This window comes from Anopheles cruzii, chromosome 3, assembly GCF_943734635.1.
Source record: "Anopheles cruzii chromosome 3, idAnoCruzAS_RS32_06, whole genome shotgun sequence".
Classification (NCBI taxonomy): domain Eukaryota; kingdom Metazoa; phylum Arthropoda; class Insecta; order Diptera; family Culicidae; genus Anopheles; species Anopheles cruzii.
The window spans coordinates 68,476,825-68,494,007 of record NC_069145.1 but is presented as its reverse complement, the minus strand read 5'-3'; the positions used below and the strand labels follow the sequence as shown (position 1 = coordinate 68,494,007).

At 48.9% G+C, this 17,183-nt stretch overlaps 1 protein-coding gene across 1 annotated transcript; it reads right to left on the bottom strand.

The window, feature by feature from the left end:
- Positions 1-1,018: 1,018 nt before the first annotated feature.
- Positions 1,019-5,494, bottom strand: LOC128270851 (uncharacterized). Its single transcript, XM_053008277.1, has 3 exons — positions 5,389-5,494; positions 2,688-2,858; positions 1,019-2,622 (listed from the first exon to the last, which is right to left on the bottom strand). The coding sequence occupies exons 1-3, from the start codon at positions 5,492-5,494 to the stop codon at positions 1,019-1,021; spliced, it is 1,881 nt and encodes a 626-aa protein (XP_052864237.1).
- Between the last annotated feature and the right edge of the window lie 11,689 nt (positions 5,495-17,183).

Genomic DNA, 17,183 nt, shown 5'->3' with positions numbered 1-17,183 from the left:
GATAGCCGAAATTTCCTGAACGAGTGACCAATAAGAGTGATAAGTAAGACTCGTAGAAAACATTGGCTACCATTCCTTACAAAACTTACCTCCTTCTATTAGCGAGACTCCATAGCCACAAACTAAAATTGTTAAAACGCGGAGACCGCCAAACATCGTTGCTGATGTTTTTGTAACACGAAACACCACAGAAGTAAACTATATTCCTGAAGCGATCGTGAGAGACTAACAGATTCGTTCGATATTTGACCGCCTTTTGTAGTTTGTTCCGATGGCTGTTTCGAAGCATTTTCGCTTACCCTCAGAGTGGCTGGCTATCATCCTATTAAACGACAGTCTGTTTACCCAGATCGCCGTCACCGTTGAGATGGGGTAGAGAAACCAACTAATTCTGAACCCAGCAGAAAGCAAATTCCCTTCATGCCAAGGGTTCTTTTCTTAAAGGTAAACGATTCGGATTCGTAGGGCAATAGAAAATAAAGTTAAATGTGAAGCTGCGGATGTATACAACATCCAACCATCGCTGGACTGGCAATTTGAGGTACATTTCTACATAATGGCTTTACAATAATGTTCAATATGTGAGAACTGTTTGGCCGAACGACCCAATAGTAAGCTTTGGTTGGTCAGTTAGCAAGAGTTATCTGAGTAACGCGTCAACGATTAAAACGTAAACGTAATTCAATTTTTATTTCACACAGTAAGAATTCGTCTATAAATAGGAGGTACAGTCCACAGAAGCTGCAGTACAATATTGTTTGAATTCAAACGTACGTAATGCCAACGAGCCTCGAACCTCCAGATGCCTGGGGTAGATTCGTTGCTCATTGTGATGATGGAAGTTTTCTATTTCCTAAACCCAATTCTAGCCCTTCCCGAATGAAGTTTTTTCGATACGGACCACTGGCAGTAGCGAGCGAGCGAACGAGAAGAAAGCAGCGAACCTGCCAGAAGAGTATTGATTCGGTGTAAATGCACGATAAGAGCGATAGTAAGAACTCCATCGTTCGGATGCTTGTTAGCAAGCCTCTGGTGGACTGCAATATCGAGGGCAGTAGTAGCTGCCCCTCGGCACACAGATCTCCCCGTTGAACACATAGTCGGCGGAACAGGCGAGCGTACTCTGCTTGCCATCGATGCAGAAGAAGTACCGTTCGCACCTCGTGTCGTAGTCGGCAAAGAAGCCTCCACGGGCGCACATCGGTTTGTGGCAGTTTCGCGTGATGCAGTTCTCGCTGGCGGCCGCATCGACATCGTCCAGCGCCGGGCACGAGAATTCACCCTGCGCCACACAGCTCCGGCCATCGAACACCTTGCTTCCACGGCACGTAAGCGTTTGAAGTTTCTCGCCCCGTTGGCAGTAATAGTACTCTCGGCACTGGGAGCCCCGGTCCGGGTAAAAGCCGTCGGGCCGACCGGCACAAACCGAATCATCGTCGCACTCCGTAGCCTGCCCTTGCCCTCGTCCAGTACAACGTCCGTCCGCGTAGATCTGCCCCGGGCCACAGAGGTACGATATTTTGTGGCCGTCCGTGCACAGGTGATACGCCCGGCAGCCAGCTTTCGTGTCCTTGTGGTACCCGTTCGGTTTGCTTCGGCAAGAGTCTGCGTCCGCCACCGGGCACTGATAGCTCGCCTCCGGTACACAGTTTTCGCCATCGAAAACGTACCTGTCAGCACACCGCAGACTCGTTTTGGCACCGTTGTGGCAGTGAAAGTAGGCACTGCAAGCGATCGGTGCACTGGGCGTGACCATAAAGTCCTGATAGTATCCGGCCGCACGGTGGGCACAATCGACCGAGTACGGTGTCCGGTGGCAGGTAGCGTTGGTGTCCTCATTCTCCCGGCACTCGTTGCTGGTCTCGTCAAAGTAGAGCCCTCGTGGGCAGGAGAGTTGCTCGACGGTGCGCTCGCCCTGACACCGCACGTAAAAGCCACATCCCCGGCGCGGGTCCACGTAGTAACCGTCGTGTCGATGCTGACAGATGTCTCCCGGAGGGTCCAACCGAGGACAGTGATACAGGAAGCTAGGCACGCACTGCTGGCCATTGAACACCGTCATCGGTGGACAGTCCGAACGGCTGATTTGCCGGCGTCCCAGGCACCTCACATACGTTCGGCAGTCACGTGAAGTTACCGCCAGATGCAGTCCATCGGGCAGAAAGCTGCACGAATTATCGAGAGTCTGAAGCGACCCGTGATCTGCGCCCGAGGGATTGCACTTGTCGCGCGCCGGTCGTTCGCTATGCATCGTACAGCGCCTAGTTCGTTCATCGAACCCATATCCGGGTGGGCACTCAAGGACGTCCTGAACTTCACCATCAGCACATACCAGATACCGCCGACAGTCGGTTCCATCCTGCAGCACATGCTGCCCATCGGACAGTCCGTAACATCGCGAATCGGTTTCGTAGTGGAGGGCACTGCTGGACATGGCCGGGTTTTCACAAACAACCTCTCGCCGTGGACTGCAACGGGTACCGTCGAACACCAACCCCGCCGGACAGTTATCCATCGCGATGAGCGAACCGCCCTGACATTGGTACGATCGTTGGCAGGCCTGCGATGCGTCAGCATATGCACCGTTCGTCTTACCGGTGCACACCGGTTCGTAGCAGGTTCCTGCAGACAGAGGCGAATCGTTAAGCATCGTACATTGTCCTCCGGCTTTCAATTCGGAAGCTTACCTTCGGTGCGGATACACCGCTGCTGGTGGAAGTCAAACTTTGCCCCATCGGCACAACCGAAACGGATCGCCTGATTGTCGTAGCAGCGATAATAGGAGCTGCACCGTGTCCCAGGAACCGTGTAGAAGAAGTCATCGGGATGCGAACACAGCAACTCCAGCGACGAAACGGCTGTTTGAGGTGGATATGAATTAGCAACGATCGTCAGAGGACTTCTCGAATCCTTATTTCGTAAAACCCCCGGGAGACTAGTTTAGAACGAGAGTGACTCGTAGCAATGACCTGTCGCCTCATAGAAAGCCGGTTCTAGCAGCCATAGCCATCGGGGCATTGACGTCAATAGGCGTCGTTTTGGGGTTCGTTGTTTTGGGAATACCCCATGAGCGCGTATGAGTCTGCAAATTAATTTGCTTTATCTTCTAGTTCCACGGGGCACTCCAATTAGATCTTACGATTCTTATTTTGTTATAATATTACGCTTTTGGCTACTCTCGAGTTTGCTTGGAGCCAGGCAAGCAGCTGCACACTGCAATGCTGCAATCGATCAAAGCACGCATTGCTAAGTTACAGAGCTGGTGATATACTTTGTCGAGCTTACAGAAATCATTCATTCGTGTTCGGCAGCTGCAATTGGCACAAGATGAAGCTTCTGAAGAACTACTTGTCCGTTTCGGTCCTTCTTTTGCTTGGTAGAGGTTTGCAAGCTTCTTTGGAATACACTCCCGGGCCCGATGCTGCAGAGTATCCCTCGGAAGATAATAAAACCACGACCGAGCAACCGATAGAGCAACCCTTGGCCACCAGCGACCCGCATGAGGGATGGTTATTCGAGGAGCCACCCATTTCTAATCTGAAAATTGAACGCAGCGTGTACTCGGCCCTATTCTACCAGGAGGACGAATTTGGTCTGGAGTTTCTCTGCCCCGGGTTCTGGCTTCGCAAGGATTTGGTACTGGTCCGCAGTGACTGTTGGCCAGACAATACGCGGTAAGTTAACACCTTTGCAGTACGTAGCGCAATGTTCTAATGCTCACGGTAACTTATCCGGTAGAATGAATATTGACCATTCGGTGTCGGAAATTTACCTCAACCACGAACACAATCTGAATATTTTGCGGCTAAAATCGAAACAGGATGCTGCGGAAGACAGGCATATTCACCTGGTAAACGTAGAAGAGCTCAGCGCACTTTTGGATGGGCAACTGATCGAAGCATGCCTGTTGTACGTTCTGCGCGATGATTGCACCTTCCTAGAGGTGAGTTTTTTTCAGTTAGACCGTAGTCAAAGAAAACTCATTTCCATTTTTCTCGACACTATCATCCCTCAAAAGCGATTCTTTTGGGACAGCCGACCGTTGCCGTTCAAGGTTGCAAAAGGACCGTGCCAGGATGCTCACATCTGTCTGCGAACCCGCGTTTCTTCCGCGGACATCCGAGACTACGCGCTGGTGTGTGGACAATCGCTCGTTGGGATGCAGACCACAGCACCGAGTGGATGTGAACGCACATTTGGTAGACTCACGCTGGTGAATCTTTCTCGCGCAAAACGTTGGATCGGCGAGGTGCTACAAGAAGTATCGTGGGAAGAGGATGGGCTCGAAGACGACTTGAATCTTGAACAGGACGATAAGGACAAGGGAATGGATCCAAATATCACCTTGCCACCACCTCCAGTGGTCAGCAGTGAGGACCTATTCGCTGGGCTGCAGATTGAGGCAATGTAATCTGCTGTACAAATCAAATTAATGATAATAAAATATTACCGAGGCGTCCAACAATCTAACGGAAGGCGACCTCACAGCAACCAAGATCAAACGCGTGTAACAAAATTTGTGATTCGCTCTGATCACATTTGTTCTCTGCGATGACATCGACACCAAACAGTGGCTCCATCAAGTTCCGCCTGCCACCGTCGAGATTTCGAGTCACAAATTCTTTCGCTTTTTAACGACCCACGGCGTTATCACACCCGTGCGGCGACCTCTGGATTCGCGGGTCTCTCTCTCTCCCTTTGTATCTGACACTCTGTTTCGTGGCGCGAGGGCCTGTCGAGTTAATGCGCCGTTTCCATACATTTATTCCACTATCCCGGATTCTCTAACAGGTCGTTTAGTTTTATGAATGATCATAGAGCTCCGCCCGCCGCGGAGAGTTGCGCGCGTGTCATCGCGCGAACCCCGTGGCGAGCGAATAAAACGATAAATCAGCCGCTCAGAATTGGTTTTCGTTTTCACATTTTCTTACCACTCGATGCATTTTCCTTTTATTGCTATTCCTTCGCTTGGCTTTCTCGCCACACTTTGGTTCTCGAGCCCGGTGGGATTAATTATGTATGTGAGGCAGGTCTTCGGTGGATTTTCGTTGGGGTTCACGGTTTTGGGTGCGCCCAAAAGTTCGTCCAGATCAGAAAAAGCGCTCAACGTTGCGGTTAAACACCCAACATCACCCACCTTCTTCTGTATTGTGACAAAACTTTAACGACAGTCCAATGGCGGTAAACAGAATCAGAATTTGGAAACTGATTTTTTTCCTGACGATGGCGGGCCCGTCACGGATACGGCATTTGCGGTGTGCCATGTCGCACTCCGGATCCGTGTGTGCGAGATAAAAATAAACATAGCCCACCCATCTGTTCCTATCCGATTCTCTCTTTCACTCCCTCGCATCGAGAAGACGGCGGTCCGTCCCATCAGTGGCTCACCTGTGGCAAGGACGGTCGTTGCTATCGCACCGGCGATGGCTATGAGTTTGCATAAATTTGCTCTCTTCGCGAAGCACGGCTGCCTGCCGGTTCCACGGTGCCCCATGGCGCCCGCGCGATCTTGACGGTGATGGTGCTGCTGCTGGTGTGGCGATTGAGATGTTCGTCCAATAACGATGTCCGGGGCGCGGTTACTTAACCCGGTGCGGTGCTTCCGCTAACGGTTTTCGTATCGTGGCGTGCCTGTGTCGGCTCCAAGTGTTGTTATGATTCTGGATCGGATCCGAGCCCTTTTTGGTGTAAAGATTGATTACGACTCAATTTGCGCGCAGGCGATGCTAGTGGCTGCGTTGCGTTACGTTGCTTGCCCCGCACTAGGCGAGGTCTGATAAATTAGACTGGGACACGACACGCCAGACGCACCGCTGTCGAGTCGTGAGAATGCGCTCTGTAATTGGAAGCAAAACAACCGCAAAAATGTATGAAAAACGTATCAATAGACCTCTGGAAGCCGCCCGCGGCAAGGCGCGCGTCTGATGCGGTGATGCAGATTACGGTGCACCTTGGCACGTGTCTGGGGGTGCCGGTGATTGACTCGTTTATTGGCGTATCGCGAATCCTGCTTCCACTTTTGTTTGGCTACTGTCTCGTTCTACTCGTTCTTTAAAACATCGCGCGTGTGTTTGTGTGTGCAATCTGTTCTCCCTGTGCGATCCCCCCGAAAGAACCACGGATTGACAGAAAACCCTGGCGTTGGTCGGCGTCGGCGATCTCCGAGGCGGATCTAGATATCGGATTTGCACATTGAATAATATTTCGCTAACCTCTCTCTCTTTGTCCTTCTTTTGAGGCAAACTTTATGCGACTTAACGATTTTAACGAGCTGTCACCGATAAAAGCAGGCGGCTAATAAAGGCTCATCATTTTTACGATCGACCGATCAACACGCTAATGAGAGGCTACTCCCTGCCGAAGGCCTGGGAAGCAACTCTTTTTACTCTCCCGATCATTGAAGATCGCTTTCGATCTTCATCCCAGTGGGTAGGAGCAGTTGTATTGCACAACTCCACAGCAAACAGAGCAACACCGGCGTGTGGGGATTTTATTGCTTCGCTTCTCTTTTTTAATATGTCAAGGTTTCGATTATTGGCATCGGCACACGTCACACACACACACACACACACGTGTACACGCTAATTGGAAGGTCGAAGGACGTCCAGTGATCGTGATGAGCACTCCTCCGCTCGGCAATTAACTGCCGGAACTAACGATTTGGTCAGTGGGTCAAGAAACTTAGAAATTGGGGTTCGTTGGCTGCGGCGGCGTTGATCTTTTTTGTCTGTCGGGCCGCACGTTTTCGACCCAAACAAGATGCTGCGTAATTTACGAAAATAAACAGAACATGTTTGTTCGAATGTGGTGAGCTCGCATTGGCAGGAAAAAACGAGCTTTACGACTTTTTAAATATGATTCCGCACACACTCCCGGAGTTAGATTTCGTTTGGGAGAAAAAAAGGGATGTTATTTTAAAGAAGTGTCTTTCGCCAATCACTTTGTAAGCTACCGCGTGGTAGAAACATTAAACCTTGCAGGGACGTAGAACCACACACGAACGCGCCTTGGCAAATTCTCTCACCTTTTTGGGAAGCAATAGTAATCACTGGTAACAAATTAGTCAATAACGACGCCGCCCGGAACTAACACACGCCTCACTGTTGATTGGAGATTTCCGCTTGATGCGCGTTTCTGTGGTCTGTCATTAGATCGGTATTTTCGGACGCACGTACTACTTTGGAGGCGGTTCTTCTTACGAGCGAATCCGTTTGCTTAATGCTCAGCTTATTGGGTGGTAAACCCCTCAGAAGGCTGCTCGTGTCTTTCTTGTTAAACAAACGAAACACTCAGCACCATCGAACGCAGGACACTTTTGGCGGGTCCAACTAAACAGCTGTTCGACGAAGGACGCACGATGATGTTGGCACAAAGCTTAGGCACGACATGAACGCAGCACGATTAGCCGTAGCATCGTGTTTGATCGTGTAGAGAAAAAGGTTACGGCCAAGGCAACGACGACGACGTCCGATCAGCCGGCCACCGATGAATGGAGCCCGAGTCGTCAGCGAGTCTCTCATTTATACGGAGTGGAAAATCTGAGCGAAAAGATCAAATAATGATAGAGAACTAGCTGAACACAGGACGAGAGAGAGAGAGAGATCGATGAGAATGTTCTTGGGGGTGATGATGTTGCGCGGGCAGAATGGGGTGGTTTTTGCATGGGGCAGAGATGACGGAGACGGACCTGCAACCTGTTTTGGAAGACACCATGTCTCCGCCGGATTGTCGAGTGGCTCCGTACAGGCTCCGCTGAAGGAGGCAGTCACAGCCACGCATGAGAAAGTTAGTGATGGCCGAAGCGTGGCCTCTCCGCGGGGGGTATACTAATTTGCACAACTTCAGGATGTTCTCTTGTTTCGCGTTCAATTTATGGTTTTTATTGGCTGTGAGCTTCGTCGGCGGAAATCATTGAGGCACTGAAGGCTTCAGATAAGCTTTGAAATCGGCGCGAATGACATTACATTTTTATGAAACCATTACCTCATATTTTTCATAAGATTTTTAAATACCTTTCTAATTTCTGAAATTCATCTGAAAAATTATTGTTGATACATTATAAGTCATAAGTTTTTTTAAGATCACGAGTATCCGTGGTGGTTTTATCCGAAAATTCAAACTAACACTCACTAATATCGCCCCTCGTGGTGGATTGTTTGTTGCCAGCCCAACGGCTGAAACCTAATACGCTTGAACTGATCCGCAAACTCATGGTGCTTGTCTGCAAAAACCCAAAAATAAAAGACCGCCATGGAGATGGCGGACAGAACCAAGAACAAGCTAAAGCCGTCGGAAACGGAGCACGAGGCGTCGCGTAGTCTCTGTCCTTACGTGTTGGCTTCTGGCTCTCCGTCTGAAACCGATCATGCGCCTCCATTGACGCGCTTGTTTTCAATGGGTTGGAGTTGGGTTGGTTTTGAACGGCCCCGTCGCGCCAAATTCCGGTTTATCTTGTTTTCGTGGTGCGAAATCGCAACAAAACACCATCGTCTTCACTCCTGGCTAATCGGCATTAGCACTGCGTGTAGATCTTTGAGGCGCACCGGCTTCGGGTCACTGGAAACCTGACCATTCCTAAGTCTCGCTGCAAGCCGTGCAGCCATGTATTCGTAAATGGTTGGAGGATTATTTTGCATAATTAATATTCTTCACTTTTCCGTTTCACACTTCTAACTTCGTGTCTTGACGCTTCTGTGTCATTTCTGATCATTTTGGCCCTTCTAGGTGTTGGGCTAATATGAAGCTGAATCATCTCGTCTTCTACCATGCGTGTTTTAGTTCTTTTTTCGGCTTACTTTTAGAAAGATCAGAAAGTAGACAAAAAATCCATTCGAGCTCGCATTTTCGGCATCAACCGTATCGATTACCACGCGATATCGTAACGGATGAGCAACGATTTTCTGGCGGACAGTTTAACGACTATGTAAATGGCTTGCGGCAAAACCAGAAGAGGCTACTGCATGTCTGGTTTTGCGTCAATTGCTACCGGCTTTTAGGGCGTGCGTGTCTAGGACATTATGTAAATGGCCACTCAGCATAAAAAGTATCAGCCACTAGGATGACTGAATAAAGCTTTGTTTTAACACCCGGGCGATGGACGTACGATATCGGTGGAAGAGAGTTCAACGTTCCTTCTCACCAGTTGGGCCAGCGTGGTGAGATCATCTTGGAATTATGTTTAAGTCCGGTTGCAGTAAACCGATCAAAACTGTGTGAAAGATGATCTTTTGTGGTAAAAAAATTAATAACTTATCATTGAAATACCGCCATGGTCGCCATCGCTATTTGTGCTGACTAAGAAGGGCCTTTTGACGATGGGTGTGACTCATCAACAAGATTTGATAAAACACCGTCGGTATTATAACCAATTACTAAGTAAAAAGCAGTACTTGCTGCAAATTTCGTGATGGTAGCTTAACCATTTGAATATGAATTAAAAACAAAAACAAAAATCGGTGTGTGGCATTTAAAATGAAACGTAATACACATACAGTACAGTTTCGAGTGAACTCCCGTGAACAAAGGCTTATAGAAGATATGAAATGTGTGACCAAAGTCTAAACGCAATGTTCAATGTCCAACATAAAAGCAAGTCCATTCTAACGAAGATTAGCAAAAGACGTGTATTATTTAAAACCAGAAAAAGTTAATTGTTTATCTACATTTGTTTTATTTTCATTTGAGCCTCAATTCTTTTGGCACAGTGTCGAAGAACTCGACAACTCTCTTTCAAATTAAATCGGGTGTCGTCGTTGTTGCCAGGTTCGATTCCCTAGACCAGCGTGACAGCATGGGTTGGCGCATGACCAACAACCTCGCCTGTAAAATCACAACGTTACAGTAAGGAAGATAGATTAACATTGTCTCTGTTGTAGGACAAGACCGATCGGCGTTTGTAATCACCGGATAAGAAGAAGAATCATTAATCACGGCGCAGAGGGCCAAAGAAGTAGATACTCACCAATTCAAAAATTGCACGGGAAACATTCCGAACACCAAGAAATCGACGGTGGAGCAGGTGTACTGTAATTAACTTAACTTAACGATTAGACAGGTATAAACCCGATTAGACAGGTATAAACGGAATAGGCCGTGAGAAAGCAGGAGAGAGAAGGATTCACTTACCGGGAAGGAAGACCGATTTAGTAGCGAATTGAGAGCCAGAGAAGGAATACGAATAAAAAGTGTTGGCCAAAGGAGAAAACGAACTTAAAACAAGAATAAAAGAGCGTAAAATCAGAAACCTGGGTCGACGCTATTGCCATCCAAGCTAAAACTTACAATAATCCTCGTATTTGATAATGTTGATTTGCCGTTACTCGAAATCATTATTTAAACTGATTTTTGTGTGTGAAGCCTCCTAAAGCTCTCCGCCAGGGGGTGTTGGCAACATGCGCGCCCGAGCTTTTATGTAATTAAGCTTTTATTGATCCCTCGCACACCCCTAAACGCATCTAGGGATGTGTTGGTGCGAAGCGTCGCAACGTGTACATTGCTCGCTCTCTTTCTGTCCTTTGTCGAGTTCCCCGTGAGATATTTCGACTCAGTATGGAGAAAAAGAGTAGCTTTTTTGTTTGGGGTGTGTGCAGTTCTCAGTGCAGTGTCAGACAGTGTGCGCAGTGTGTCAAGCGTGAAAAACGACAGGTTGATCGACGTGAAAAAGAGGGTCTCTACGGTACATTACTCGTGCGGCATTCTTGTGCGAACGGTTTGGTTTTCCACCGTGAGAGAGAGAGTTTTCCAAAGGGTGGTTTCTGAGAGAAATCCTCGCAGCAATTCAATCCTCGCGCGAACGTGAACCCTCGCAAAGAAACGCAAAGCGCGAGCAGCTCTCTCGCTGGCTCGTGATGATGCCAACAAAACAACCGGCTCCACGGCACCAACACAGCCATGCCATGGCCGCGAGCTGTCAAATGTGCGTGCGCGAGAAAGGAACGTGAAAGGCGAGCGGCGCGGCAAACTCACGCGATCGTGAGAGAGAGTTCAGTGTACGATTGAGCCTGTATTGGAGCGGCTGGAAACTGGCAAACGGTGCCCAGTTCGAGCTAAACCTCGGGGAAAACAATTAGTCAAACGGAAAACGCTGTTCTGCTGGGCGCTGTCCTCCATTTTGTGACGCACTGAGGTACGCGGCGAAGCAACCAGTGATCGCCAGCAGATCGCGCACAGTGACAGTGATCGTGACGATCGGCAAGAGACGAACCTTCTCCGTGCTTTCTCGCCATCCGTTTCCTGTGCCACGATTCGTGATCCGTACATTTTCCTCCCTAGCAGCCGCACCTGTGGTTTCTGTTTGCACCGAATGAAACGAGTTACCATTGTTTGTTGCGAGCGATGGGTTAGGAAAATTAATAATTAATCATCTTTTGCTGCGAATGAATGATCAGCGCCGCGTTTAATCATTTCGATGTGCTAATTGTGCACACTAGCGCTCGTGTGTGTGTGTGATCGCGTGTGCTCCTCGTCAGATTCATTCTTGCGTGATCGTCTAGTGGTGCTGGCTTTCCGTTGTTTGCACAGTGCGAGACGAGCGAAGGAGAGGAAAAAAGGCATGATGATCATCGGGCGATGATCGTCTGCTTCCTTGCGTCATTCTGCCCAGTGTTCCCTACCGTTCCGTTTACACTCCCGTACATGTGGCGGTGTGTTACCGGAGGGCTTACTGTGTACGTGTGCGCGCGTTCCTGTGCATCTTCCCCAAAACTATTCCGCCCCAGAAGCACTCTCCGAAGAAGTGTGTCCCGACATTCCTGCGATCCCCACTTTATCAGTTGGCACCTCTCGCTGTCACCTTCATCCAGCATAGCGAAACATAATTTAGCACCGCAGCCCGCGCACCGCTGCTCGGAATGATCGAGGGAAAAAATAGAAATACATGCAAATGGAATGGAATGAAGTATTTTATTCAAATTAGGCAATCACGCACACACACACACACCGGGACGGGAATGGAAAACGGGTCAGAGAAGTATCTCTTGGCGTGCGTTTCTTCCACCGGTTTTTCCTCACACCATCTTCCACGAGATTGCCTCTGTCCGTCGTACTAGTTCCCTGCCACGGATGGGTTCCGAGTTGGGGATGTGTCGCGAGAACTCGCAGATACGCGGCGGATAACCCACAGCAGCAACAACGAACTCTTGAAGACGCCGTGTCCACAAAGCGCTTTTGCTCTCCGTCCACTTCCTTTCTTGGTTCGTGGTTCTTTCTCTGGTATCGTCTCTTGACGTCTTCACATTTCACTGCACAGGAGACGACGCAGAAGAGGCAGAAGATCGGGACACCAACCGGTTCCGGTAGAAGCCCGTGGCAGAGACCTCCTGTGCCACCTGCCTCTCTCTCGTTCACTCTCTCTCTCTCTCGGAAAGGGTAATTAACGGCAGTTTTATCTCGTACGGGCACCGGGAAAAGGCGGAGGGAATCGAACGCGATCCCAGGCCACATCACGGCCACATCGCGAGAAAACAGAAACCTCCAGTGTGCGTTCTTTCAGCTAGCGCTACGCCCCACATGCTCTCCCGATCTATGCTGTGCGCAGACCTAGAAAAGCCCCAGCGGCCCCAGAAGAAGAATCTTCGATCCGATTCTGTGATGTGTGTGTGATTCGCTTCATTGTCGTTTCTTCCATTCACCAGAGCTGCGAGTGAGTGTTTGTTCAAGAGTTGTGAATGTGTGTGCGGTTGAGCCGGAAAAAGGTGGAATAATAAATAGCAACAGCAGCAAAATCAACCTCCTTGGTGGAATCCAATGCTCCACCAGGCCGCTCGCTCCACGATCGATCCACTGACCGATCACCGATGTGTTCTGATGTTTAAGAAGTGATTTTTTAAAGTAATACTACAAAACAAACCTCAAAGCAGTACCGTCGCAGGAGAATGCTTCTCTAGCGCCGCGCTTCGATCGATCAGCATCGATCGCCTTTCAGTGATCCCAGCAAAGGGCAAGTGCTTCGTCTTCACTCTCAAATGGTGCACCGTTGGTAGAGTACGCGCAGCCAATACCAGTACTAAAAAGATCCCAACATCAGCGCTGGGTGTGGATCAGTGGCAGGAAGCGCACAACCGGACCAGGGAGGAAAACAAAGATTGCAATAGCGCCACATCTCATCGTCTCGCTGGACTCGATTCGCGCTGCAGGTAAGCCCTTTTCTCTGGCTGGCTCCTCAACTCCCGTTCTAACGAACTCTGGTGCTGCTGCACGGGCTGGAGCGCAACTTCCCAACTGCAACGCGAACAATGCGGCTGGTAATAGGAGAAAATCAGCACGCGAAACGTGATGGACGCGACGATGCTAAGCGTATTTACTTTTTCCCTCACGGCCGACTTCCGACGTGCCTGACGGCGGGGGCATATGCACTTCGATGGTGTAACAGTCACTGTGCAGCTTCGTAGTTTTGTCTCGTTTCGTAAGAAAATTCCAACTGTGCTGGAAACGATGGGCTACGAAACCTCCGGGGGTTCCACAGATGCAACATTTTATACTTTTGCCCACAAGTTTGCAAACGGATGACCCTCAACCGTGCCGTTTCTCTACCAGATAAAAAAAAACGATAAACTACGATTGTTATCGTTTGCCGTTTTCTTTTTCAAAAGCTAGCGCTTTATAGCTCCTTGCCAATAAATCATTCCGCTCTGTGTTTCATTATCAGCAATCCAGCAATGAAGTAAGGCGAACGAAGAAAGCAACGGAGATGGCCACCGTTTTGAAACCCGCGAATCCTCTCCAATTCTTCTTCAACTCGCGCGTTCCTTTTCAGTGGACAATGTTTCACGAAAGCTCCTTTCGTTTCACTTCCCACCGAGACAGGGGTTAACTCGGTAACATTTTCGCACCGCGGCTACACTTTTCGCGAATCATTTCAACTGCGACAGCCGACAAAAACCGATCGCACCCTGCCTGCTTCGTGGCACCAGAAGCAAACAAAAACGTGCGATTGTTTCGCGATCACAAATTCGTGACACTCAACCGAAGCTCGGGACAAGTGTGCGTCACCAGCACCGGTTGAAATAATTAAACTGTTTTTTTTTTTCGACGTTAGAGATACACCGCCAAGCACGTAGAAATGCGTAGTCGATCGTTATTTTCGTTGCCGTAAAAAAAAGAAACAGAAACGAAATGTCCTCAAAGGGAATAACAATTTTGAAATCCCGCACGCACGCAACGGCCACCCGTTTGTCACCCGTTGTTTCGGTCTTCGCTCCGAAATTCTGGCCCGGCCAGTTTTTCTGGCTTTGGCAATAGGGAGCGAATGCCAACACAACCTGCGTCGAACGGAAGTGGACGACCGGGCGATCGGTTCCAGCACGCCGCGCCACACCACGCACAAGCCCGAACCCCAAATTCCGTGGACACGGCCGCGGACGGTCACGCTAGAGAGGGTTCATGAATAAAACAACAATACGGCACCCGGTGGGGCCCCCCATACGGCGCGCGGGCACAGCATAAAACTAAGGCCCCCAGGTGAGGTCGCACTCCACAGCTCTGGTTCTGCTGCTGCTGCTGCTGCTGCCGAGGGGAAAAATGGTGGCGAAAAGCCAAGCCTCGTCCGTGTGGCAAAAACAACATGGAACATGGAAAACCGATCCGAACCGATGGCGATGATGGTGCAGCCCTCGCCCTCGATCGACGGAAAGTAAAACGATCACAAAAATCAAAACAAATACACCGATATTTGGCGATGAACAAAACGCGCCACTCCGGTGTGTGGTGTGTAGTGAAAATGTCCACAAAAACCCGAAAAAACTGGATCTGAGCCCCATTTTTGAAAAGTGCTGACTCCGTGCGTTGACGGAGCATGGCCGATTCTGTTTCGTTTGGCAAAGAAAAATGGTTCGATAAAACCGGGAAACCACCAAACGGATGAAGATAATCGTAGGGCGCAGTTAGCGAAAACTGTGTGGCCGTGATGGGGAGTGAAAACAAGATGGAGTATTTCGCACTGCATCGTAGAATGAGTCACCGGGCTTCGGGAAGCAGCAGCATTTCGGATAGCGATTTACTTCCCGCTACGCTAGAGTGGAGAGCATGTTGAATGTTCCACAAAATTGTCGAGTCAAATTGACCGCGCCGAACGCGAACCCGTACACTCGCGGTCTTTTTGTGGGCAACGTTCTATTATTTTTACCCAGAATTCGTTTTTACAACCCTCGCGCACACTGACCACACACTGAGCACACGTACATTCAAACCCGCAACCCCCAACACATAGCGGAATGTAGGAAACGAGCGGCAGAGGCCCGGGAAATGATTAGCATTTTTTAAGCCACACAAATTGATGGTTTTCCTCGTTTTAGTTTTGGGTTCGGTTCTAGCGCTCCGTTTCGCGTGGAGGAGAGAGTGTAAAGCGATACGATCGGTAAAGGGTTCCAACGGCGTTTGTATGTGTGTTTACGATTACTGTTGGCCATCTGGTGTGGTCTATGACTGGGGACTGATAGGGCTTAGCTTGGGCTGCCTACACACCCCGGATCAACATTCCTCGGGGCTCCATTCTAGTTATGTTGCCGAGTTGTCAGGTTTCTCTTCGTCACTCTGTCCGGTATACGTTATCTGATATGTGATATCACCGCTTTAGGCGACGTGCTTCGGCATACTTCATATTTTATTGATTGTATTTTGGATGGACATAGATGAATGGACACATAATCCGCCATATTCAGGGATTATGAAAGTGTGCCACTTTGTTAATGTTGTATGCTTGCCATGGCATCGGATCAAGTTCGTGTGTCGTTCTGTGGTAAAGTCACTCTTGAGGCAAGAGTTTGTTGATTAAAGTTCAACTTTGTTTTGTATTGCAATCAATCACAAGACCGCAATCCTCTGGACTCCCCGGTTCAATGGCACATCGCTCTTAGCTCAATGCAAGTTTGTTGCGAAACTACCGATAACAGCGCAAAACGGACCTATGATTGATTATGACTAGCCACCGATTGTATGGAGCCCAACAAAGTGTGACTCATTTGAACGACATTCCAGCCGCAGCCAAGGGTAATTGATCGAAACCGAGTGTGTCTGCCTTACAAAAAAATGGATGGAAAATATGTATGAAATGATTATGTCTACAATAATTGTTGAAAAAAACAAACTCAATGAACCCCTTTTAGCGTCAATCGATCAGAGAAGACCACACCCTGGGCACAGGTGAAAGCTACGATCTCACGGTCCAACGAAAACTCCAAAAAACCGGACCCAAGGGTTGTCGGAAGGAATGCTAATGAAAAGGATTATTTAACACTCCGGAATGATGTGTGGAATGTGTTTCTGTGTTTGTTTGTTGACCCCAAATGTTTAATCGGGTTCCATTCTTAAACACCCGTTGAAGTCTTTCGTTCATCTTGCGTGCTTCAACTTTTTGGACGATTTTTTTCGACCAATCAACCTGACCCAACCATCCAATCAACGCACAGGAAAGCACAGACATGGTAGCTTCTTGGTGAAAACACCTTGTCCAACCGATAATGGCGTACGTTCGTCGATTACGTCTTCCGTATGAATGCATCGATGAAAACACACACCGAATACCAGAGGGGTCCTCTATTCTTAGCACGCCGCACACCGAGGAGCGTCCGAGGAATCCGGCAAACCGTTAGGGGACCGACATTTAAAACTTGCCGGCCGCGACGACCTCCCATTTGCTGGAGCCGGTTTTCGAAACCTCGGAGCGGAGCGCACCGTTTTTTGAACGATGCCTTCGCGGGCTGCAAATAGTTCAGGCTGTTCTGTTCGGGCTGTTTCTTCAGCCTACTTTAAATGTTTACCATCGTCGGAACCGATGTTGTCATTTGTGGCACGATCGTACGAGAAAGCTCGAACAATGTTTGGCCGATTAGCGGGCTCACATCGAGGCGTCACTTTTACAGTGTACTGTCACTGTTTGCTGGAAGTGGGATAATTAATTTGGTGGTCATTGCAGCTACGTTACGATGTTTATACGCTCAATTTAAGCTCCAACGGTGCCGCACTGTTTGCGTTGATGTTCTGCAATGTAGGGTAGGTTTATGATACCTTTAGAAAGAGTTGCTCTCCTATGACATTGTTTGAGAGGTGTTGTATTCCCATCATAGTGTGCGACCCAATAAACCGGGACCGCAACGCGCAATTCACGGGTGATTTTAATTTCCCCTTGCATCAACCATAATTTGCCATTACGCAAGGCGTACATCAGTTACTCAATATATTTGATAATC